The sequence below is a fragment of the Orycteropus afer genome, unplaced genomic scaffold (assembly GCF_000298275.1).
Source record: "Orycteropus afer afer isolate SDZICR_OR568_19922 unplaced genomic scaffold, OryAfe1.0 scaffold00097, whole genome shotgun sequence".
Taxonomy (NCBI): Eukaryota; Metazoa; Chordata; class Mammalia; order Tubulidentata; family Orycteropodidae; genus Orycteropus; species Orycteropus afer.
Genome location: NW_006921684.1, coordinates 9,412,928 through 9,436,836, shown reverse-complemented (window position 1 = coordinate 9,436,836; position 23,909 = coordinate 9,412,928). Strand labels below are relative to the sequence as shown.

The 23,909-nt window shown below is 42.7% G+C and overlaps 1 protein-coding gene across 1 annotated transcript in view; it reads left to right on the top strand.

Annotated features, from left to right (window-relative positions):
* GRIP1 (glutamate receptor interacting protein 1) overlaps positions 1-23,620 on the top strand; it is a 515,267-nt gene extending 491,647 nt beyond the window's left edge. The window contains exons 23-25 of the mRNA XM_042781204.1: positions 1,858-2,091; positions 22,526-22,672; positions 23,390-23,620. Coding sequence (XP_042637138.1) covers positions 1,858-2,091; positions 22,526-22,672; positions 23,390-23,620 — 612 coding nt within the window. The remainder of the gene's footprint in view (positions 1-1,857; positions 2,092-22,525; positions 22,673-23,389) is intronic.
* Positions 23,621-23,909: the final 289 nt, after the last annotated feature.

Here is a 23,909-nt window from a genome sequence, read left to right as displayed (position 1 = left end):
CACCATGGAGTTGATTACCAGTCTCATCATGGGGAATACTACATCCAGCTGCCCAACCACTCAACCAGGCCCAGCGAAGTTGACACAAACTGAACTACCACACATATAGAGTTATCATAAGTATTAAATGATATTATGCACATATACATGCATACATGTGGTATTTAGCTTGCTAATGCTCAGTGACTCGTAAGGCTTTTTACTGTAACAAGTTTTGTTTTCAAAATTATCAGGGAAATAATTGATCAGGATATTGATATTTATTTGTTTAGGTTTTTTCAGTTTATGTCTAAATTTTCTAGATTTATGTCCACATGTGCCAATACCAAAGAGCTCTGGTGGCACAGTGGCTAAGGCATTCAGTTACTAACCAAAAGGTCAGCAGTTCAAACACACCAGATGCTCTGCTGGAGAAAGATGATGCAGTCTGCTTTTGTACAGATTTACAGCCTTGGAAACCCTATGGGGCAGTTCTGCCCTGTCCTGTAGGGTTATGAGTCGGAATTGACTCAATGGGTGAATACCAATATCTGCCTGTCATTCAAAGTATCTTATTAATGGCATGTGTATAGCTGAACACCAAGTGAATCTTGGGATTATGAAGTCTCAAGAGGATGACAAATTAAAACTGTACTCATTTTGCAGGAGCTCTGGCAGCATCATGCCTAAGGCTTTTGACTGACAAGTTTATAAAACCATCACATCTAAGATCACAGAGCTAGCTAAAGTCATATTTCAAAATTTCAACATCTTCTAACCATGAGAAACTAATATTCCCAACATGATATTGGTTTAAAATCATTTTTCCATTTTATTTGGGGAACATATTCGAAAGTGAGGCCCCCAGGTGGCACAAACAGTTAAACACTTGACTACTGGCCTAAAAAAAATCCTACTTCCGTAGTGATACTGCCTCGGAAACCCAAGGAGGGGTCGCTATGAGTCGGGATGACTCGACGGCACATAACAACAACACTGGCCTAAAAGTTGACAGCCCAAACCTACCCAGAGTCCTCAGACAGACTTGACAATCTGCCTTAGAGGGGCCACAGCCTTGGAAACCTGTGACACAGTTCCACTCTGCACACATAGGATCATCGTGAGTCAGAATCGACTCCACGGTAACTAACAACGACATTTGAAAGTGAGAAAACTTCCTAATTCTATCCAAGTCTTATGGCTTTTTAGCAGAGTTGAATCTAGTAAGATAATAAATGATTAGTTTTTACTGAAGATCTTATGCAACAGCTATTTCTAAGACACACTGCCTCACACTAAATGATGTGGAAGCCTAGTGATCTACAGGGTCCAGAGCAGGCATTTGGTCAAAGGAAGGACCATATACAAGTGCTTAGTAGGCAGCAGTGGGGAGTATCTCTCTCCTTCGTACCAATAACCCACTCCCAGCCAACTGTTAACTCCAGTTGTAGCTGGAAGCAGCATTGCAAATAGAGACCGCCTGGCCCCCAATGGGAAGTTCTTAGTTCATTTCTGTAAGATATGTTGAAGGTGGCTTCATGGATTCTATGGAAAGTTAATGCTTAAAAGTAGTTTGCAGTAAGCAAATGTTAGCACTTTTCAATTTGCCTCAAAACTGCCAGGGGTGGTATTTGATTAAATAAACTCAATGGCTTAAGTACTTAAATTAGATTTGAGATGTGCATTATAAATGTCACTTGGAAAGCATTTTCCTAACCTTTCATAGTTCAATCAGTACATCCATTCTCCAGCCTTTGGTTATGCCCTGAAGAGACTGTATTTTGATTGGGCAAAGGGAGAAATGTGCTTAATGTTGAGCAACCAGACCCTTTCTTTAGTCCATGGCTTAATTGTTTCTGAAAATTGTCAATGCCACAGGCAACAATCATGTCGGGGAGCACAATGAGTTTGAATCACGAAGCCCCAACACCTCGCAGTCAGCTGGGGCGACAGGCCAGCTTCCAGGAACGTAGTACATCTCGGCCACACTATAGCCAGACAACTCGGAGCAACACCCTGCCCTCAGATGTGGGCAGGAAATCTGTAACTCTGAGAAAAATGAAGCAAGAAATAAAAGATATCATGTCCCCAAGTCCTGTGGAGTTGCACAAGGTCAGTAAGCTTTCTCTTTCTTTGGGGTCCAATTTAGCAGTCATGCTGCACAGTGTGTGCATGTGATACAAGGATGGTAATGACATTATCCTATGGGCTCAGCCAAGGAAAGAAGCCAGGGCTTGAGAACAGATCTGCAAAGACCTTATTCTCAAAACATGATCTCTGGGAGGTTATTCTAGAAAACAGTGTCATTTGGCTTCCAAGTAATATATTTATCAAAACTTACATAGTTAATACCGTATTAGCTATATAAAAAAGATGGACCAAATCTTTTAGAAGTTTGAGACTCCAGTGTCACTTGGCACTTTGATGAATTAGCCTATTATTTTATAAAACTTCATTGGAAGGTGGGGAGGACTTATCTGAACATTATAATATACTCAAAAAATCCACTGGAAGGAGATTCTCATTCATTGTGGGAATGCTCAGGTCTTAGTTAAAGACTTATCAGTAGAAGGTTATGTTATTAAGGGAATATGAATTCTCTGTGAGACATAATTTAGATGTCTTAGACCAGAACTGAGTAAACCCTGGCTGTGCTCCTTCCTAGTTGGTGACATGTGTATCGTTTGCCTTATTTTAATTCATGGAAGAAAACCCACAATTGCATACAGAGCTGAATGGTAGAGGAGCTGGCAGAGTTTGTTGTTGTTGTTGTTATGTGCCATGGAGTCAGACCTGACTCATAGCAACCCCTCCTTGGGTTTCCGAGGCAATATCACTACGGAAGTAGATTGCCCACCTTCCTTCCGAGGAGTGGCTGGTGGGTTTGAACCACCAGCCTTCTGGTTAGCAGTCAAGTGCATTAGGCACTATGCTACCAGAGCTCCTTGGCAGAGGTTAGACAAGGCTTATGAAAGTAACAGTGTTTGTGGAAGCCTGGGTCAAGGAGAGTAGTGATAGGGAGATATCTTTGGTTTTCTTTTCTATGGTTAATGCTTTATATTCTGGTCATGTACAAGGATATATAAATAGTAACACACACCCACTTTTCCCCAGTACCAAGACCTTTACTACAGTTAGTAATCTATTAATTAGAGATTAGTTGTTTTTTCCAAAAAAGTAAATAAGTATCAAACTGAGAGGAGGTAGTAGTCAAGTTACTCCTTTTTCATTCTTCAATTTCCTTAACCACCTTGTATATTCTAGCTATATATTTTGCAGCTGGCAATGGATTTGTTGAAAGCAAACATGGTATGGGAGATTCAGTTCTAATAACTTAGTGTTCCAATCCTGGTTTATTCTTCCACCACTTTTTCATTCATTCTTACACTTATTAGTGGACTGTACATTTATTCACTCACAGAATATATTCTACATCCTCAGGGAACTCATAGTCTAGTGGGGAGACAGTCTTAGAAACTGTGGGAAGACAAAAGGATGAGTACAATGATAGAAGTAAGCCTAAGTTGGTTTGGGAACATGGTAAGTAGCCTGTAACTCAGCAGACAGGTGACAGGAAAGGCTTGCTAGAAGTAGGCGTTCACCATGCAGACATGCAGAGGAATGTGGAAGATAGGAGGGTATTTCAGGCATAGAAAGAAGCAGGTGCAAAGGAACATCAAAGATTAGAGTGCACTGGGAGAATGCACATATTCCAACATGACTGGAGCTTAGAATTTAAGGTGAAGCCCTGTTCACAAAGAGGCTAGAGAGAGCATGGTTTCTGGAGTGTGATGTGCCACAGAGATTAAAAGCATGAGTTCTGAAGGCAGGTCGCCTCAGTCCACTTCCTGGCTCTACCAAATACCAGCTAGGTGCCTTTTAGCAAGTGGCTTATCATCCCTGTGTCTCATTTCTGCACCAGTGAAGTGAGGGTAGTAATAGTAACTAATTCCCTGGGTTGTTGTGAGAATTAAATTCATTAACACCTATAAGCAGCTTAGAACAGGGCATGACAGTCAATGCTTGATAAATGTTAGCTGCTATTATTATGATGATGATTTATTAACAAGCTTGGATGTTATAGTGAAAGCTATGGAATCGCCATAAAAGCACTTTAAGAAGAGGAGAGACATGGTCAGGTTTGTGATTTTAAAGTGTGTGATAGAAGTAAGGAGACTGGTGGCAGAAAGACTAGTTCTATGAATGTGTGCATTTACAACTTGCCTCATTTCAAAAAGAAATATAAAGAAAGTCACATATCATCACAGGTTAAAAAAAATAGGTAAGGTTACTAGGAAAGAGGAAAAAATCATTCATTCAGTAAACAATATTGAATACCTACTATGTGCCAGGTACAGTTCTAAACTCTGGGAATACAACATTGAAGCAAGTAGAGGGGCTTTCTGGTGTCATGAGGACTCCCTGGGTGGTCCAGTTGATGTGCTGGGCTGCTGACTAAAAGATTGGAGGGTCGAATCCACCCACAGATGCCTCAGAAGGCACACCTGGTAATCTTCTGAAAAACATGAAAACCCTGTGGAGCACAGTTTTACTCTGACACATATGGGGTTGCTATGAGTCAGAATCAACTCAGTGGCAACTGGTCTTCTCTGTTCTCATGGACTTACCTTCTACTAGGTAAAATGCCTTTAAAAAAGAAATAAAGAAAGAAATGTTATACAATAGAATATTTCCCAGCTGGCTTTTGTTAATGTAGCTCAGGGGTTACGTGGTATTCTCTCCTTCTGCTGTAAAATATGCCAACCAACAACTGATTCTGTTAAACATGTTAACTGTAAAAGCATGCTGAACACTCAAGGCTAGTAAGCTACTACTCTCTTGTCCATCCCTGCACTTCTGCTCCCAACGAAATGCCAACTGTGATAGTTGGGTATTTTCCCAAAACTGTTTATACTTATTGTACTTTTAGCATTTAATGGATGTTACATAACAGCTGTATCAGAAAAAGAAAGTTTGGGGTGTTTTTTTTAATTTTCTTTTAATGAAACTAATTTAAACATTCTAGCGGACTCACTAAAGGTTCATCACTCATGCAAAATAATTTCTATGGAATTAGGTATAGGCCAAGCAACTGGAGAAGACTGGGGGTGATATGGGGGGAATCCAGAAGGATTCTACACTCAAATTGCTTTGCAATTATCTTTAAGTTCTTGTTGTTGTTGTTGTTGTTATGTGCCGTTGAGTCGGACCAGACTCATAGCGACCCCTCCTTAGGTTTCTGAGGTGGTATCTCTACGGAAGTAGATTGCCCCATCTTCCTTCCAAGGAGTGGCTGGTGGATTTGAACCGCCAGCCTTCTGGTTAACTGTCCAAGTGCCTTAGGCACTATGCTACCAGAGCTCCCCTTTAAGTCCTTACTAGATTTTAAAGAATCCCAAACTGGAAACTGTAGCTGAGGCTTGTAAAAGGTGGCTATGCTGAAAATCTTAAAAAAAAAAAAAGGATCATCTACTTACCAGTAAAATGAGTGGCCGTGGATGGCCAGTTGCAAGACTTTTGTAGCAGAGTGTGAACTGGGAGGCCACAAGCTCATAGACAGGGCAGGGCCAACCCAACCCCCAAACAGGATGCTTCTGTTTCTTTCACTCTGTTGTGTCTGCTCCATGGTGGCAGTAAGTGTGTTTCCCACGTAGCTTCACTTTTCTTCTAAAATGATCTCCCCCAAAATTAGCCTCTCAGAAGGAGGTGGCGTCCTGTGGATTGTAAGACACCTAAAATGATCTAGTTAAGTGAAGGTGCAGCAGAGGGGCTGGGAATTCTCGGAGTAGTTTACGCTCACATCTGGAGTATCGTTTCTTTTTTCAGTGAACGCAATTACTCTGACAGGCCATTCAAAAGGCTTGTTGTTAAGTACATCTTCCAATTTTGAAGTGCTCGAGAAAAGAAATGGCCCTTAGAAAAGTCAGTCATCTCACAGCAGACTGGTCACTGTGCTTGTGTCTTATGTGTGAGTGTCTTTCAAACACTGGAAGATTACTTGACAAGGTTAAAAAGCACCCGGACTTGTGGATGGAATTGAATTATCCTCTTTTGGCTGCTATTGGAGCTTTGGTAGCATGGTACATAAAGCATTCAGCTGTTAACCTAAAGGTCAGCAGTTCAAATGCACCAGCCACTCTGCAGGAGAAAGATGAGGCAGTCTCGTCCATAAAGATTAACAGCTTTGGAAACCCCATAGAGCCATTCTACTCTATCCTACAGGGTCTCTATGCATTGGAATTGACTCAGTGGCAGTGGGTTTAGTTTTTGGGTTTGAGCTGCTACTAATCAGTTGTTGTGAAGTCAATTCTGACTCATGGTAACCCTATGTGTGCTAGACAACTGTGCTGAGTAGGGTTTTCAGTGGCTGATTTTTCTAAAGTAGATCACAAGGCCTTTCTTCCAAGGTCCCTTGGTTGGATTCAAACCCCCAACCTTTCACTTAGCAGCTGGGCACATTAACCTTTGTACCATGCAGGGACTCCTGGGCTGCTGGTAAGCCTTTGTGAAAATTAGGAAAAAGTACTCTTTATGGGTGGTAGGGTGAAGGGGGTCAGGGATTTAGAAAATGCCCTTTCTTCAAGCTGAAAATAATGTCAAGCCACCATTAACAGCTTGGCAAGCAGAGCAAGGACTGGGTTATAGTGTCCTGAGCCCCTGTCAGACTTTTCTCTATCACCGTAGTGAAGGAATTCCCAAGGGGCTGCAGAGATTAGCGTGGAGAGCCTGGTGAGGTAAGTCACCACACTGTTCCGAACAGATTGTGTGTAATTTTCCTATTGCTGCTTCTCTCATCACTTTCCCACTTGGTTAAAGCAATATACATGAGAACGGGTTATGTTCCCTGTTCATGTCTAGGCTAGCACCCACAGACTCTTAGTATTTTCACTAGAAGGTGCTTCAAGAGGATATAAATGAATGGGAAGAATTCAGCCTCATTGCTGAGGGATGAGAGGACTCCTGATGATGATGGGTTACTAGTATCATCTTCATGCAGCAAGAATAAAGTACCGGCTTATCTTCTGGTTTCTTGAGTTTCAACTTACTTTCCATTTGTCCCTCATTTCTCACCTCTTCCTCCCCACTTTTCCTTATCTTCTGCCTAGATTAGCTGAGAAGGTCCCAGTTTAGGTCAGAAATCAAAATGGTTTTGTTTATTTTGCATCATTTGTTGTGTCTGAGGCTCAGTCAAGGTCAAGACTATAAGGTCTTCCTTCAAATTATCTATATTCATTCCTCCAGCCAAAAAGATAGCTTTCATTCCTGACACTTGAGAACAAACAGAAAGACAACCTTACTTCCTTTTTCGGCCATGTGGATAGGGAGAAAGTTGGAACTGGAATGATAATTTGGTAATTCCTGGGGGTGGGGGGTTCCCTGGATGGTGCAAACAGTTAAACACTCAACTGTTAGCCTAAAGGTTGGCGGTTCAGACCCATCCAGAGAGGCCTCAGAAGTCGGGCCTTGTGATCTGCTTCTGAAAAGCCATAGACATGACAACCTTATGGAGCACTTTTATTCACCACACGTGGGGTTGCCAAGAGTCAGAATCGACTCCATGGCAACTGACAGCAGCAAGCATGGATGGGAAGAATAGTGACAAGGTCACAAGGAAGTGATACTGATGTTCGCTTAGGCCACTGCTTCTCAAACTTGACTGAGTCACACAGTATAAAATATATTTTCTTTCACAATTCAGTATATATGTAGACCTGAGCTCATAAATATGAATGAAACTGAAATTTTACTGCATGGTGGTTGTTGTCAATTGCCGCTGAGTTAATTCCAACTCATGGCAACCCCGTATGGGCAGAGTAGAACTTCTCCATACAGTTTTCAAGGCTGTGGACTTTCAGAAGCACTTCTCCAGGACTGTTTTCCCAGGTGTCTCTGGGTGGTTTAGAACCACCAACCTTTAGGGCTAGTAGTTAAGCACTTAAATGTTTACACCCAAGGACTTCCTACTGCATAGTATATATTGATACTTTTTATTTCTTTCTTCCTTTGTTCTTTTTCAAATGCTGATCACTTTGAACTGATTTCAAGACTTTTTAGTAGGTCTCAACGAACAGTTTGAAAACTATACCCTTAGTAGTTTGAGGTGTGACCCTGTGGAGACCTTTACCATCATCACATCAAGTACTTTTTACAATGCAGGTTCCTAAGGAAGGTTGGGCAATCCTACTTCCTTAGTGATACTGCCTCGGAAACCCAAGGAGGGGTCGCTATGAGTCGGGGGCGACTCGACGGCAAAAACAACAACAACAACAACAAAGCCCCACCCCAAGGAGCTTTGGTGGCATAGTGGATAAGGCAGTTGGCTGCTAACCAGAAAGTCAGTGGTTCAAATCCACCAGCTGCTCCATGGAAGGAAGACTGGGCAATCTACTTCTGTAAAGACTTATAGCCTCAGAAACCCTGTTGGGGTTGCTGTGAGTTGGAATCAACTCGATGGCAGTAAGGTTTTCTTGTTTTGTTTTGTTTTGTTTTAAAGCCCCACCCCAGACCTCTACCTTGTCAGCATTTTCAGGGAGTATGAGCCAAGAATCTCCATTTTAGCAGCCTCCTCAGGGATTCTTTGGAGCACTAAAGAGTGAGAATCAGTCCCTTAGATACAGCCAACTAGAGGTGACTATTCTGTTTCAGTGAAGTCATATGCAATAGCTGGGTGACAGGATAAAGAGGAAATGAGGATACAGCTTCGGCCCTGGATCCTCTGCATTTTCTCTTTAAAATGAATTCTGGTTTGTATTACAGCTTATCACAGACTCTTTCTCTTTGCAGATAAGGAGCCTGTGATCCTAGCTACAATTGGTTGATAACCTTGCTTTCCCTTCTGAAGCTTAAATATCCTTTGGTGTCCATTTTATTTCTGAAATGAATTCTAGCTTCACTTTTTTGCCCACTTTCAGGCAAAAAAAAAAAAAAAAGAATTGATAGAGTGGGAAGTTCTTCACATTCGAATGTCTAGATTTACTTATTTTTAATTACATCTACATTTCTTATTACCCTGCCATTTGTTTTTCAATAAAATTGTATTTTTAATAAGCAGCTATTTTGTTTCTTTTTTTTTTTTTTTTTACATAAAGCTTTTTAGAACACTTTTCTAGCATCTTCTTTTATTTATGGTTATTAGTAGCACAACCCTAGAACATCTGAGTCACTCATTTAAAAAAAAAAAAAAACACTGCTATCAATCAGGTAGATTCCGACTCACCCTATAGGACAGTATAGAACTGCTCCATACAGTTTCCAGGGCTGTAAATCATTATGGAAGCAGACTGCCTCATCTTTCTCCTGCGTAGCAGCTGGTGTGTTTGAACCACCAACCTTTTGGTTAGCAGCTGACTGCTTTAACTACTATGTCATCAGAGCTCCTCAGTCACTCATAAAGATTTTTTATTTCATGCAGCTGCTTTTACTACCATTGGCTTTACCCCACACAAGTACACAGTGTTTTGTTTTCAGTATATGTGAGTTTTTTAAGAAGGGTGCTTTGTTCTTGATATGAAAAATTTGTTTTACTCTTTGGAAGGAGTGTCATGTTCAGTATTTCATGATGGCTTCTTTTGCAGTAATGGAGATATATATACATAAAATTCTCACACATGCCTCTCTTTTCACTACATATTTGGAGTTAGCATTCAAGATCCAGGCAGTCCTCCAGATCCAGCGTAGACCTTCTCCTAATAGCTCCCATACAGTGTCTTAGAGTGGGAGCCACTAGAAGCTAAAAACAAGCTGAACATATGAACACTTTGCTTTTATCTAACAGTCTTTGCTAAGAGTCTCTGGGTAGCACAAATGGTTAAGAGCTTGGCTGCTCACCAAAAAGTTGGGAGTTCGAGTCCACCAAGAGGCACCTCAGAAGAAAGACCTGGCAACCTGTTTCCCGAAAATCAGCCACTGAAAACCTGTGGACCACAGTTCTATTCTAACGCTTATGCGTCAGAGTTGACTTGACGGCAACTGATTTTTAACACTTTCCAAGATCCAACTTCTCTTTCTCCTACCAAGGGGTGATAAATTAGAACACAAGAAGCTTCGTCATCAGACAGGCATAGGGTCGGGTCACAGTCTGCCTCTTATTGCTGTGTCACTTCTCTGAACCTCAGTTTTTTCACTTAGCAAAGTTGGGGCAGGACCATCTATTACAGGAGAGACAGAGGTTTCAAGCCAGCATTTTCCCTGGTCGTGTCACCACCATTCTGTGTAGCTTCAGCCTTCTTTTGTCAGAAACCCAGACAATGGGATCTCTTCAGTATCCCGGACTTAAGCAAGCTCCCGATGCCTGCCTTAGAGCCACGAGAGACTGAGCTGTGAACCAGGATGAGAATCCGTTTAAAAGAGAAATGGACACGTTTGTAGTCAACTAGTCCTGTGTCAGTCTGACAAGCGTGTTATCTGCCTGTAAAACCATGACACCTGGAGATCGGACATTGTTGGGAAACATGGAATTTTGGAACAAGGATTGGAGTTTGAGTTGTACATTTGAATGAGTAATGACATCCAGGCTGGATCAATCCTGAAAATGTATCATTTCCATCAGCTCCTGTTGTCTACGGATTCTGTCCATACTTTCCATAATGGAAAAAACATAATTCTTACACACATAATTGGCTCATGTCAAAATTGCTTTTTTTGTTTTGTTTTGCTCACTAATGAAGAAACCAACAAGAAGGCAAATGTGTTCAAAGGAGGATAAAGAAACTGCAAATGTAACACAGTCTGTGTGGGGAACAAAAGAAAAAAGCTGGAATAAGATTTTTCAGACTCAGAGCTGCTCAGTGACTTACAGGGAAATAAAAGCATAACCTTTGAGGCGATCTTTTCTAGGGAACAGAAATCGTTTGCATCTCTACCAGACAAAACTAATTTGCATCTTATCAGTTTTCTACAAGTTACCATCTGCCTTTGCAGAGTCTGAGCTCTAAGCAATGTTGTTGTTGTTATGTGCCATCAAGCTGGCCCCGACTCATAGCGACCCCTCCTTGGGTTTCCGAGGCAGTATCACTACGGAAGTAGGATTGCCCAACCTTCCTTCCGAGGAGTGGCTGGTGGGTTTGAACCGCCAGCCTTCTGGTTAGCAGTCAAGTGCTTTTAGCCACTATGCTAGCAGAGCTCCTCTAAGCAATAGAAACAGGAAGGCAAACAGAGTTGCCGTCCCCTGGACTCAGATGACTCTTAGGCGGGCTTGTTAGATGGTATTCTAGTGTGCCTTGTTTCTGAGTTTTTGGTCATTTGTTTTATCACTTCTATTACAGATCCACCATCCCCTCTTCAGAAATGTTAATAGCTTGCCTTAAATCTGACTCTGGCCTGGAAACCATTCTTTTCATCCTAGTGTCTTTGTGCATCTCTGTTCTGACCAAATATGTTTATTTATAAGCTATTGCATATTGTATTATTCATAAGGATGTTCACTTACAAAAGACAGAGCTTTCGGAGGGTCACACATTATTTCTCTAATCTGCAGGTTCTTGGAGATTAGCCTGTTCTTGCTCTCCACCATCATTGTTCTGTCCATAATACGTGTCTTGCAGGGCTGCTGTTGTTGTTATGTGCCGTCGAGTTGGACCCGACTCATAGCGACCCCTCCTTGGGTTTCCGAGGCAGTATCACTATGGAAGTAGATTGCCTCATCTTCCTTCCGAGGAGTGGCTGATGGGTTTGAACCACCACCCTTCTAGTTAGCAGTCAAATGCCTTAGGCACGATGCTACCAGAGCTCCCTGCAGGGCTGTAGAAGGATTAAATTGGTAATGGTCTAGCCCAGGGCTTGCCACATTGAAGGTTTTAACACATGGGGATCTCCTCCCTAATCCTATCTCTTCTTTCCCTTAGATGAAGAAAGAGCTTTCTTTGTCAGAGGCTCTTAGTAGTGTCAGACAGCAACACCAGGAGTGAGGAAATAAAATCAAGGCTCTGTCTGATATCAACTGATTTTAAATGTTAATCACATCAACAAAGTCCCTTCACAGCAACATCTAGACCACTGTTAAACCACACAACTTGATATTATATCCTAATCAATTTGACACATAAAATTATCCATTACAGAGACTGTGTCTCCCACCCAGAGCTACAGGTGGCCTGAATCAAGGAGGGCACACAACTTGTAGAGAAATGGAGATCAGTAAGTTGCAGAAGGAAATCGGGCAGAGTGAGAGCTGGGGGAGGGCCAGGCCAGGGAGCATCTGGGAGCTGGAGAGCAGAGACAGGCACAAAGAGGGGAAGGTGATCTGAATAAGACACATGCAACAGGGGCTGTGCCAATGCTGGCTGACTTGGTGGCTCTTGGGGCCAATGCCAGAGCTGACAATAACCAGGTGATCTTCCCCTGGCCATGGTATGGTTTCTTCTAGAGAATCTTCCCTCTTTGATATCACATGAGATTGCCTCAGGGAGCCATTCCCTGTCAGGGGTTGGCCCCATCAGGCTCTTGCCTTCTACTGACCAAGAATGGCCAAGAAGGGCTTAGATTTTCCACATGAACAATGCTATTATTAAGGAAAAGAGAGAGAGAGAAAAGTAGCTCATTAGTGGAGCCAAATAGAGACTAAGCAATGCTAGCCTTTGTCTCCCTGAGCAAAGATTTAATGAAGTTTTTAAGGATTTTTAAACAGGTGGGGATTTTTGAGAAGGGGTGTTAGTTTCCTAGAAAGGGGTGGCACAATGGAAATTGGGTGCATGCGCAGGAATTTCAGGGGTTGTTGGGATACTTGACATGACTTATGGGATGTCATGTCTTTTGGAGTGCAGGTTCAATTCTCAGTCAGGCCTCTGTCATCTCAGGCAGGTCATGCAAGAGCAAATGTTGCCGTACTGCACATGCCTGGAGAGCTGGAAATTAGGTTGCTCACAAACACTTGCAAAAATCCTGAAGCACAGAGCTGTGTGAGGCTGCTGGTTACTTCTACACCCTGTTTCAGGATGTGGGTTAGTCTTTGGCTGCAGCAATTAGTCTTACAGCTTGTGTTTTTAATTAACCCTTTGGGTCCTACCACGTTCTGCCTATCTCAAGATGATAGATGTGAAAGTGCTCCGAGGTGAATCTGGAAAGCAATTCATAAATCCACCACAGATCTCAAAAACGCTAAAGCTCCCTTGGCTGGACTCCATTCTCCAAAGGCCAGCTCAGCCCGGACTTGCCCAGAGTTCAAGCCAAAACCCAGGCTACTGATTCTCTTATTGTTGAGCCCTCATGTTTCAAGTCCTTGGTGCCACACCTTTGCCAGAGAGCAGCAGGAAGCAGTGTTTGAAGCAGCTGTCCCTTTTTCTCCTCAGCCAAGGAGACTGCCTGGGCAGGAGGTAACAGCTGCCTTTTCAGACTCAATTGAACTTGAAACCCATGAGTTTCAAGTAGGAAAAGTGAGATTGATTCCTTTGGGACTGAAGAATGCAGTTGGGTAGTGTAACATGGTCCTCAAAACCAACATTACTTGAATTGTCAGCCTCCAATGAATAGGGCTATCCCAATGGTATCTGCAATAGTAAACTCAAGTGCCTGATGATTTATGGGAAAACCAGTGCATCTGTGAGAAGAAGGAGTCAGCCTGGTCCTTAAGGCCATTGGGGAAGGGAGATGAGCCTGTTGGAGGTGGCCAGGGCTTGAGAATTGCTTCCAAGGATGGCTGTTGTTTGCTATCACTTAATCAATATGTTGTTATTGTTGTTATGTGCCATCGAGTCAGACCTGACTCATAGCAACCCCTCCTTAGGTTTCTGAGGCACTATCACTACGGAAGTAGATTGCCCCATCTTCCTTCCGACGAGTGGCTGGTGGTTTTGAACCGCCAGCCTTCTGGTTAGCAGTCAAGTGCCTTAGGCACTAGGCTACCAGAGCTCCTAAATCAATATAGTAGATGTAATTGCCCTTACAAACCAAGTGGGGAGAATGGATTCTACTGCTGCAATGCAATGAATTGCTTGGTATGGTCCTTCTAGCCATGGCCTTTGTGACTCCTCCGGATGACTAGGTGGGACTATGCACATACGAGTGCTTGTGACCCACCAAGGGGATTGGACAGCTTGTTAATAATGTAAATAAGGTGCCTGGCACTCTTGTTTGAGTGGGACGATGGAAAAAAGATGTATGGAACCCTTCTGTAGGGATTGGTCAGTTTTGCCATCTCACTAGGCTTAAAATGAGCCCTCCCAGAGGCAGAAAAGAAGATCCCATTACCATTACGAAAGAAGAGCCAGGAGTGAAGCACATCCTTAGGACCCAAGATCCCCGCACTGAACTTTCTCAGTCCAGGAGACAAAGAGCTGTGACCCCAGAAACAGTTAGAAGCAGTAGCAAAGAAATGATGGCAGAAATTTCTGCTGCCCAGCAGAACCAAGAGATCAGCACAAGACAGAGTAGTGAGCTTCCTGGCCCACGGAGTGAGAAAGCTGAGTGCCTTTGGGTAGGAGTCTGACTGGCAGAGTGGGTTCCTCTCTGAGCATCTATCAGCAGAGTGAAAAGAGCTTTGTGACACTTGACAGAGCAAGGCAGAGGCTAGACCGAGGGGCTGAAGGGACAGAGAGAAACCTGCCTTTGGGCACAGCTGAAGGGAAGCTGTCCTGACGGAAGAACTACATCCTGAGTGTTCCTAATCCTGAATTATAACGTATTACTTCCCTAATAAACCCTGTCATCATGAGTATTCTGTGAGTTCCGTGTGGCCATTGCAATGGATTATCAAACCCAGCAGGGAAGTAGAGAGTGCCACGGGAGGGATGGTTGGTGTCAGAATTGGTAAAAAGTTCAGAGGGTGGAGGCATGTCAACCTCTGCCTCATAGGAATCAGTCTTGGGCTATTGATCTTGATCCTTCTCCCCCTTGTGCTTGTGAAGTAGGAAAAGATCAGACACCTCCTCCATGCCATTGTTTTTTTTTTTTTTGCAGCTACTAAAATGTTTCACATGTGTCAAAACTGAAAACACAAGCATTGAGTTTTTAATCTTTGCCTCAAGGACATTGTTCAGACATGTGGTAGACTTGCTTAGAAATATGAAACAAGGCTGAGCTTGAATCATGGTGAAACCCCCTTACCTCCTGTGAAAACTTCTGTTCCTCGAAGGGTTAGAGGCAATTGCAACACATGCTGCTGGATAGTTAAAATTGAATGGAGCTTCATAGAACTGAATCCCTGCCAGCCTGGAAGCGCATGCCAAGAGGCTTGTTGCCTCTTTTAGAACAGAAAAAAAATAGCAATTGCATTCTTGGTCCAGGTTCCCCAGAGGCGTCCTCTGGTCAGCACAGAATAGAGACCCCCACAGGACCCTACATGGGTGAGGGTGAAACTCAAAGCACACTGACAGGATGGTGAGCTCCAGGAGGCAGGGAGCATGGAAAGCCACAGAGGGCTCTGATTAGAAGAATCACAGCAGACATGATAAATTATTCATCTCTAGTATGTTGGGCAGCTGGAAGTAGATAAAGGCTCCTTGGCCAGCTAGGAAATTATATGTCCAGAAAAAAAAGCATGATTTGGTGGCAGGAACACAGCAAATGAGGTCTGATACTCCATTATTGAATCCTAGAGCTTATGCATTCTCACTGAACAAGTCAGTCCATCAACTTCTCCACGTCTCAGCATCCTCATCAGTAGAAAGGGAAGAGTTCTGCTGCAGAGTTCTTGAGCGATCGAAAGTAATCATACATGGAAGAAAGTGCCTAGATAAGGGCTTCATCTGTGGAAAAAAAAAAAAAAAATGTGACTTAAACCTCGGAAACCTTTAAATTATTTTTGGACTGCAAATAAATCAGAAGTAACCATTACCACTTTCCAGCCAAAGAGAGTTACATGCACAATTTACGGTTCCTGCTTTGAGAGTAGCCAGCTGTGCTTCCCATGTTTGTGAAATATTGAGTCCTGGAATCTTATCTTTTATACAATTTTAAAATAATTTCACTTTTGTTATTTACTATTTCCTGGAGAACCATTGTTGTTTTTGTTGTTGTTGTTATGTGCCATCGAGTCGGACCCAACTCATAGCGACCCCTCCTTGGATTTCCGAGGCAGTATCACTACAGAAGTAGATTGCCCCATCTTCCTTCTGAGGAGTGGCTGGTGGGTTTGAACCACCAGCCTTCTGGTTAGCAGTCAAGTGCCTTAGGCACTATGATACCAGAGCTCCTATTTCCTGGAGAACCACAGAGCTGGTTATTAAAATTCGTGTCTTCTGAACTTAGGAAATCTTTCTATAGAAGCAGATGATTTTCAAATTTAAACTGTTTTTTTGATCTCTCCCCCTGAAGAATTTGCCTTAGAAACACTCAAGTCTGAGGCTTAGGATAGGCAAGCCTCTTGGCTGATAATGTTGACCTTAAAGTTAATGAGCAAAAGTTAATGACCTATATCCAAAGCTAATCTGCTAAGCTGCCCTGCTTGACATCTATCTCTAATAATGTTTTGGTTAATGTATTTCTGCTAATTGCTGGTGGCAGTTTGCTGCCACTTATCCACCAGAGCCTGTGGAGTACACACCAAAGACTCACTGGCCAACTGAGCAATGAACAACTTCAGTATTTGTTCAGGCCCATACCCAATGTTCCTCCAAATGCAAGGAGTCTGGTTACTGTATTGGAAAACATCCCTTAGAGCTAAGACAGAAGTGGGCTTCGTAAAGTCCATTTCAGGCATAAGCTTTGGGACCCTCACATTCAGATTGCCTCAGAAGTATGGCTAGTCATGTACAGCAGATCCTGATCTACTCTTAATCAGCCATATGTACAGGGTCCATAGGACTGTTCCCACCTCTTATACCTAGTTGCAAGTGAAGCTAGGAAGATGTACACCCCTCTAGGAAAAGGGCAATTAATTGCCTCTGCCTCAGGGAGAAAACATGGCTGAAAAGAAAAATGGAAAAAGACGAGATCCCAGCAGAGTAGGCAATACAATATGCCATCCTCAAGCCACGAAATTTCATCCACTAGTAAGCAGGGTTTTGGTTTGGATCTCCCCCCACCAAAAAAAACTCGTTTGGACCCATTGAAAGTAACTAGTATTCTAATTCCTTATTCTGAAAATGAAAAAGAAAGAATTAAGCGTTTATTCTGCCTTTCTTATACAGACTGCATTTCAGGCTAATCAAAACATGCTAATTGATGAAGAATTCTTCTTTACAAAATAATTCTAGCTAATAAATATAGAACAAAAGATAATTGGGAAAAAAATCATTTTTAACTCCTAATGAAACTGGTGGCATAGTGCCTAAAGCACTTGACTGCTAACCGGAAGGCTGGTGGTTCAAACCCCCACTCCTCAGAAGGAAGATTGGGCAATTTACTTCCTTAGTGATACCACCTCAGAAACCCAAGGAGGGGTCGCTATGAATCAGATCCAACTCAACGGCAGTGAGTTTGGTTTCGTTTAATGAAATTATTAAGGAGCTCTGGTAGTGTAGTGGTTAAGGCATTTGACTGCTAACCAAAAGCCATGGTTCAAACCCACCAGCTACCCTGCAGAAGAAGGGTGAATCAGTCTACTTCCGTAAAGATCTAGTCAGAATCAACTTGATGGCAGTGAATTTGGTTTGGTTTTTTGGAATGAAATTATAGGTTCAGGTGATGAGCAGTGTGTGAAACCATTAGATTGAAAGTTAATGGAGAACTTTATAATTCATCACCTGAACCCATGAAAAATGGGACAGTTAGTCATTGAATGGTATTATGTCATAGGAAGTACACTGTACCACCTATGATCTAGCGATGTCCTCCTCGCGCACACAAAAAAAATTTGACTCTGACTCAAATCAAGCATCCAGAGCTAAATTCCATTTAGAAGAAATATGGGGAACACAACAGTCCAGAAGACACATAACACAGTTTCTTCAGTAAGTTAATAGCATAGGGGAAAAAGGATGAGTTGTACTCCAGATAAGGCATTTAAGAGATCTGACAACAAAGTAATGTGTGGACCTTGTTGATATTCTGATTTGAACAGCTCAACTCTAAACCGTTTTTGAGATAGTCAGCAAAAATTTTATTATGAGCTACATATTTGAAGATCTCAAGGAATAAGAGTTTTTTAATCAGTGAAACAATAAATTTTATCAGTGAAATAATGGCATCAAGGTTATGTAAGAAAATGATCATTTTTTTAGAGATGCATAATAGAGGGGTGAAATGGAGTGAGGACTGGCATTTGCTTTAAAATACTCCCGCCAAGAATTTAAAAGGATGTCTGAAGCATGCATGGTTGGTAAACTCTTGATGGTTGTTGGATCTGAGTGATGAGTATACGGGATTCATTGTTCGAGCCTCTCTACTCTTGAATATGTTTGAAATTTTCCATTGAAAAATAGTTTCCTCCAATAACCTCCACCCCGCCCCACTTAGGAAAGAGAGGCAGGTCTCCTGTCTTATGACCTGAGTGAGGTCTAAATCTTCTGTCTGCAATGAATATGTATAAAGCAACAGCATAGCAGATGAAGAAATTGTGTGCCATGCAGAGTCAAGCTTCACAGTCAGAAACCTGAGTTTGAACCACTTCTTTCTTTGACCCTGGGAGCGTTTCTATCCCTTTCTGAGCTTTCATCTCTTGTCTGTATGATCTGCTCCACAAAGTTGGTACAGGCGGTCATAGTCTGTTTGTTTCTAAACTGCTCCCCCAGGTTCCGCAGGCTGTACTGGGCAGGAAGTCTTGCAGTTTTCCCTGGAACGTCCTATCCCGCCTCCCTCACTGTCTCAATTCATAGGAGGGGCAGGTCTATCTCGTGTCAAATGTGCACTCAATGCTCATTGCCACACGGTGGCGCCGTTGGAGCTTGTCCTGCTCCGCCACACCGCAACTCCTACAGTCTAGTTTCCGTTACCGGGGGAGTCACGACGTGAACCTTGGAATTAAATCCCTCTTTGTTCACAATCACCTTCTCAGCAATAGCTCACAAACCACAGCCCACGGGCATCTTGGCCGGTTCTCACTGGCTTCCAAATGTGAGCACGGGGTGTGTCAGAACCTGCCCTTTCGTTTGTTCAACAATATATTCACTAACCCTACTATGTGGAGCACACTGTTTTAGGAGCTTGGGATATTACCAGTGAACAAAACAAACATCCCTGCTCTCCTCAAGGAGCTTTCGGGGGCACTTCCCACATATACCCCTAAGACCTTTACCTTTACTAACCCGGGTCACCAATAAAGACTTCTGATAAATTTGCTTTAGGTGGTGTCTCAGTTATCTAATGCTACTATAACAGATAAACCATAACCTACTGCCATCAATTAAATTCTGACACATAGTGACCCCTACTGGATTTCCAAGGGTGTAAATGTTTACAGAAGTACATTGCCTCATCTTTCTCCCATGGAGCAGCTGTTGGGTTTGATCTCTGACCTCATGGTTAACAGCCAAATGCCTTACCCACCAGAGCTCCTTAAATATGTCGTAAGTGAAGTCCAAATTCAGAGCGCTGGCTCTAGGGGAGCTTTCTCTTTCTCTGCCTGATCTGGGGGAAGGTTCTTACTTTCTCATCTTCTATTCTTGTGTTCCTTGGCAGATCATGTGGCTTGTACCTTACCCTCAGTTTGTGCTTGCTTAATCTGCTCTTCAGGTCGCAAAAAAAATTAACTTATACCAAACCCTACACTAATACTGCCTCAATAACATAATGAAGAAAACCCATTCCCAGAGGGGATTGATTGTAACCACAGTTATACAGGAAAGATTTATAACATATACTTTCTATATGGAGGACACAATCCAACCCATCATTGGGTACTCTCTCACTTATGCAGTTTATACCTCCTTCTCCTTATGTACCATCTGTGTGCATGTCTGTGTGGATTCTTCTAAGCCACACACATACATATACACACAGGTACTCATATATGCATGCACACACAAAAAACATTTCAGAAAGTGAAGCTTACTACTTCGTACATAAATGAGTACCATTAATGTGACCTTTTTACAGAAATTGGATCAATTTCTTCAAATTAAAAAATTATGTATACATCACCTCTTTCAAACTTTAGAATTTTACCCATCTTGCAGGATAATGAAGATTAAATCAGATATCTTCACTGGACTGTAATCTCATGAGGGCTGTTTTTCACTGCTTTGTCTGTGCTTTTGTCACCATTTTATCCTCAGTCCCTCACCCAGTGTGTCACGCTTATAATAGGGTGGTTCATTTGTGCTCGGGTGTGTGCACACAGATGCATGCAGGCACACACACACACAGTGATGGGACACACCAAGGAGCGCCATCTCAGTAAGCACTGGCTCCCTTGCTTCCTCGTCCAGGCATTCTGGCCCCTCTGGGCTGCACCACACAGAAGAGACTGCAGGGTGCACGAAAATCACTGTGATCTGCAGATTGAGATGCGGTCCATTTAGGGTGGGGCCTGAGAGTCTGCATTTTAACAAGCTCCTGAGACATGCTGATGCTTCTAGTGGGGACCACATTTTAAGTGGCATGGGCATTTTGAGGCCCCTTTTGTTTTTCCCCTAAAGCAAAGTCACACCAAAGTTCTCACCCCTTTCCTTCTGGTGTATTTGTGTGAAATGGGGGCATGAGTATAATGTTAATGTACCATATTTCATAGAGTATAAGGTGCCATCATGGGAGCTCTGGTAGCGTACTGCCTAAGGCACTTGACTGCTGACCAGAAGGCTGGCGGTTCAAACCCACCAGCCACTCCTCGGAAGGAAGGTTGGGCAATCCTACTTCCGTAGTGATACTGCCTCGGAAACCCAAGGAGGGGTCGCTATGAGTCGGGGCCGACTCGACGGCACATAACAACAACAACAACTTCCAAAGTAAAATAACTGAGTGTAACAAAATAAGCATGCTACAAAAGTTTTAATTTTTATAGCTTTGAATGTTTCACTTTTATAAGAATGTCTTTATGTTCTAGTTGTGTAGGGGGAAATAAAATCAATAAAGACAAAAAAAAAAAAAATACTAGAGTCAAAAAGTGAGCCAAAATAATCACTTGAAGTGTGCAGCAGCGGCTGGTTGTTTTGTGGAGGGCCTCTGGCAAACCTTCATAAAAACAGTGCCCAGCTTAAAGCATTAAATGAGTGTAAAGTGCTTAGTACAACTCCTGGCAGTGTGAGCGCTCAGGGAATATTAAATGTGAAGGTGTTTGTTCGCCTCTTAAGAACAGGCTCTCCTCTCTGGTTCACTGCTGTTTCCTAGCACCCAGAACTGTGCTTGGGACATAGGAGAGACTCAATAAATATTTGATAAATGGATGAACTCTTCTAGGTGGGCAGAAATGAGGCTGGAGTCGTCTTTGGAACTCTGGTGGTATAGTATTACTCTAAGGCATTTGGCTGTTAACCATAAGGTCAGTGCTTCAAACTCACCAGCTGCTCCTAGGAAAGAAAGATGAGGAGGAGTCTTTAGGTAGCACTAATTGGCCTAAGGTGCAAAAAGAACCAGCTGAGGCCACAGCAGAGAAGGATGGATGCCTTGGATTACAAACCCTGGATTTACACCGAGGGAGCTATTCAAGCCAGGCTCCAGAGAAAGTTGTTATGGGAACACTTTTAAGCCTTTTAAACAGTTATTTTTGCAATAGTACTGATTGGAGTACTATAGCAAATGCAAGTATTGACTTCATGGTTATTTGTTTAAAGGAAGAAAATACACTGAGCACTGAATTGTTAAAGCAAAAGTCAATCACTGTGCAGGAAAAAAAAGAGGCAGTCTGCTTCCGTAAAGATTTACAGACTTGGAAACCCTATGAGGGCTGCTGAGTCAGAATTGACTTGATGGCATTGGGTTTCTTTCGGTTTTCGGACATAGCACAGGAGTCCCTTAGTGGGTAACATACTTAGCTGCTAAACGAAAAGTTGGATGTTCAAGTCCACCTGGAAGTGCCTTGGAAGAAAGGTCTGGTGATCGACTTTTGAAAACTCAGCCAGTCAAACCTCAATGGAGCACAATCTTCTCTGACACATGGAGTCTCTCTGAATCATTGTCGGGGTGGCCAAGATAGTAATAAGGCCTTAGAGGTAGCCTTTGGCTTAGTCTTTGATATCTAAGGGCAGCATAAAACACTGCCCTCAGAGGCTCCTAAAAGGAACACTGATGGCGCAGTGCTTAAGCACTCAGCTGCTAATCAAAAGGTTGTCGGTTCAAACCTCCCACTCTGTAGGAGAAAAGACTTGGCATTCTGTATGGCCTTGGAGCAGTTTCTGCCCTATAGGGTCACTATGAGTCAGAACCAACTGCATGGCAACAGGTTTTTGGTTTGAGCGCCTCATAACACCAAGCGGTTACTCCTGGAAAACAGTACAAGTCAACCTGCCCTGGGGAAATGCTCACCTATGTTTACTTGCTGACTGTGATTTAAAAAAAAAAAAAAAAAAGACCAGGCCTCTTGAATTCTCTCCCCATTCTTTCAGTTCTGGGTGGGACTTAACAAATTCCAAGGATGCTCTTGGAGAGGCAGAAAAGCTGCAGGGGAGTGGGGAAAAGCCTAACACATTACTAATCCATTATGTTATTGAAAATCGTTTGAAAAGATTATTCAAGATATTTTACAAGCAAAAGTCTCCAGCCCAACTAAATTTGCCCTTTGCCTTTTTCTCCTTTTCAGGTGACCTTGTACAAGGACTCTGACATGGAGGACTTTGGGTTCAGTGTAGCAGATGGCTTGCTGGAGAAAGGAGTGTATGTCAAAAACATTCGCCCAGCTGGACCAGGAGATCTTGGTGGCTTAAAGCCTTATGATAGGCTCTTACAGGTAAGACCTCAGGTAGCTGGGATTTAAATTCCCTAGGACTAATGCAGAGCTGAGAATGTCCTTCAAATCATCCTGTACTTTGGGGCCTTTTGCTCTTTTTCCCTTCAAACCTTGTCAGCAAGATTATGGAATTAATAGTAGTAGTAAAATAGATGAATAAAGAATTTCCAGCTCCAGCAAACTTTATCCTAGCCCAGTAAATTTTCTGGTTTCTCATCCCTGTGGGTTTGGTTTTATGGCAGTGAGCTCAAAGCCATCTTTCACAATCTAATGCTTACTCCTAAAACCGTACCCAACCACGGAGCCATTTCCCATGATCATATGGTAACCACATAGCTATTACATAGTTAGCTGAGTCCGCACCTCTACCAGTCTAGTCCTTCCCACTGTTCTTCTTTAACATGACTTACAGACACATATTGTTTGGCTCCTTCCCTTGCCCATATCTCCACTTCTTCCTTCATTTATTCTCTAGCTACAGCTCTGACAATATAGGAGGGCCCCTAATCTAGTCTTGAGGCAAAGAGGGATGGGGTAGGCATTGGTCATAGAGAATAATAACTACTAAGTTACTTGGTGTTATTATGTTGTGGTGTGGTCAGAGCAGAGATGGACCTCTGCACAGGGTGCAGCTTGTTACCCCTGAAGTGTTACTGTGGTTTCTGTGGATTATTTTATGGCTACAATAAGTCACAATGGCTCTTTTTGACCTTACAGGTTAATCATGTCCGCACGAGAGACTTTGACTGCTGCCTTGTTGTGCCCCTTATAGCAGAATCTGGCAATAAGCTAGACCTGGTTATTAGTAGAAACCTGCTGGCTTCCCAGAAGTCCACAGAACAGCAGACTCTACCGGGAGGAGAATGGAGTGAACAGAACAGTGCTTATTTCCAACAACCTAGCCACAGTGGTAATTTAGAGACACGGGAACCCACTAATACATTATAGCAACGCTTTTTATAAAACAGGACAAAAGACATTCTATACATGGTGCTAAAAATCCCTTGAAGATGTCTGTGCCACTTGAAGCCCAGAAAATCATGTGGCATTAACTGCAAGCACAGGGGTCCCTTAAATGTCTCATGGCTCATGTTCACTTCCCTTTTCAAATTGAAGAGATTTCTCTTTTGGTAACCACTGTGCTGTATGGTAGAGAAGAGGAAAACTAGGTAGGCTACCCCTCCCCACAAATTAACATCTGAGGAAATTTTTTATAAGTTCATCTGACTATCACTTT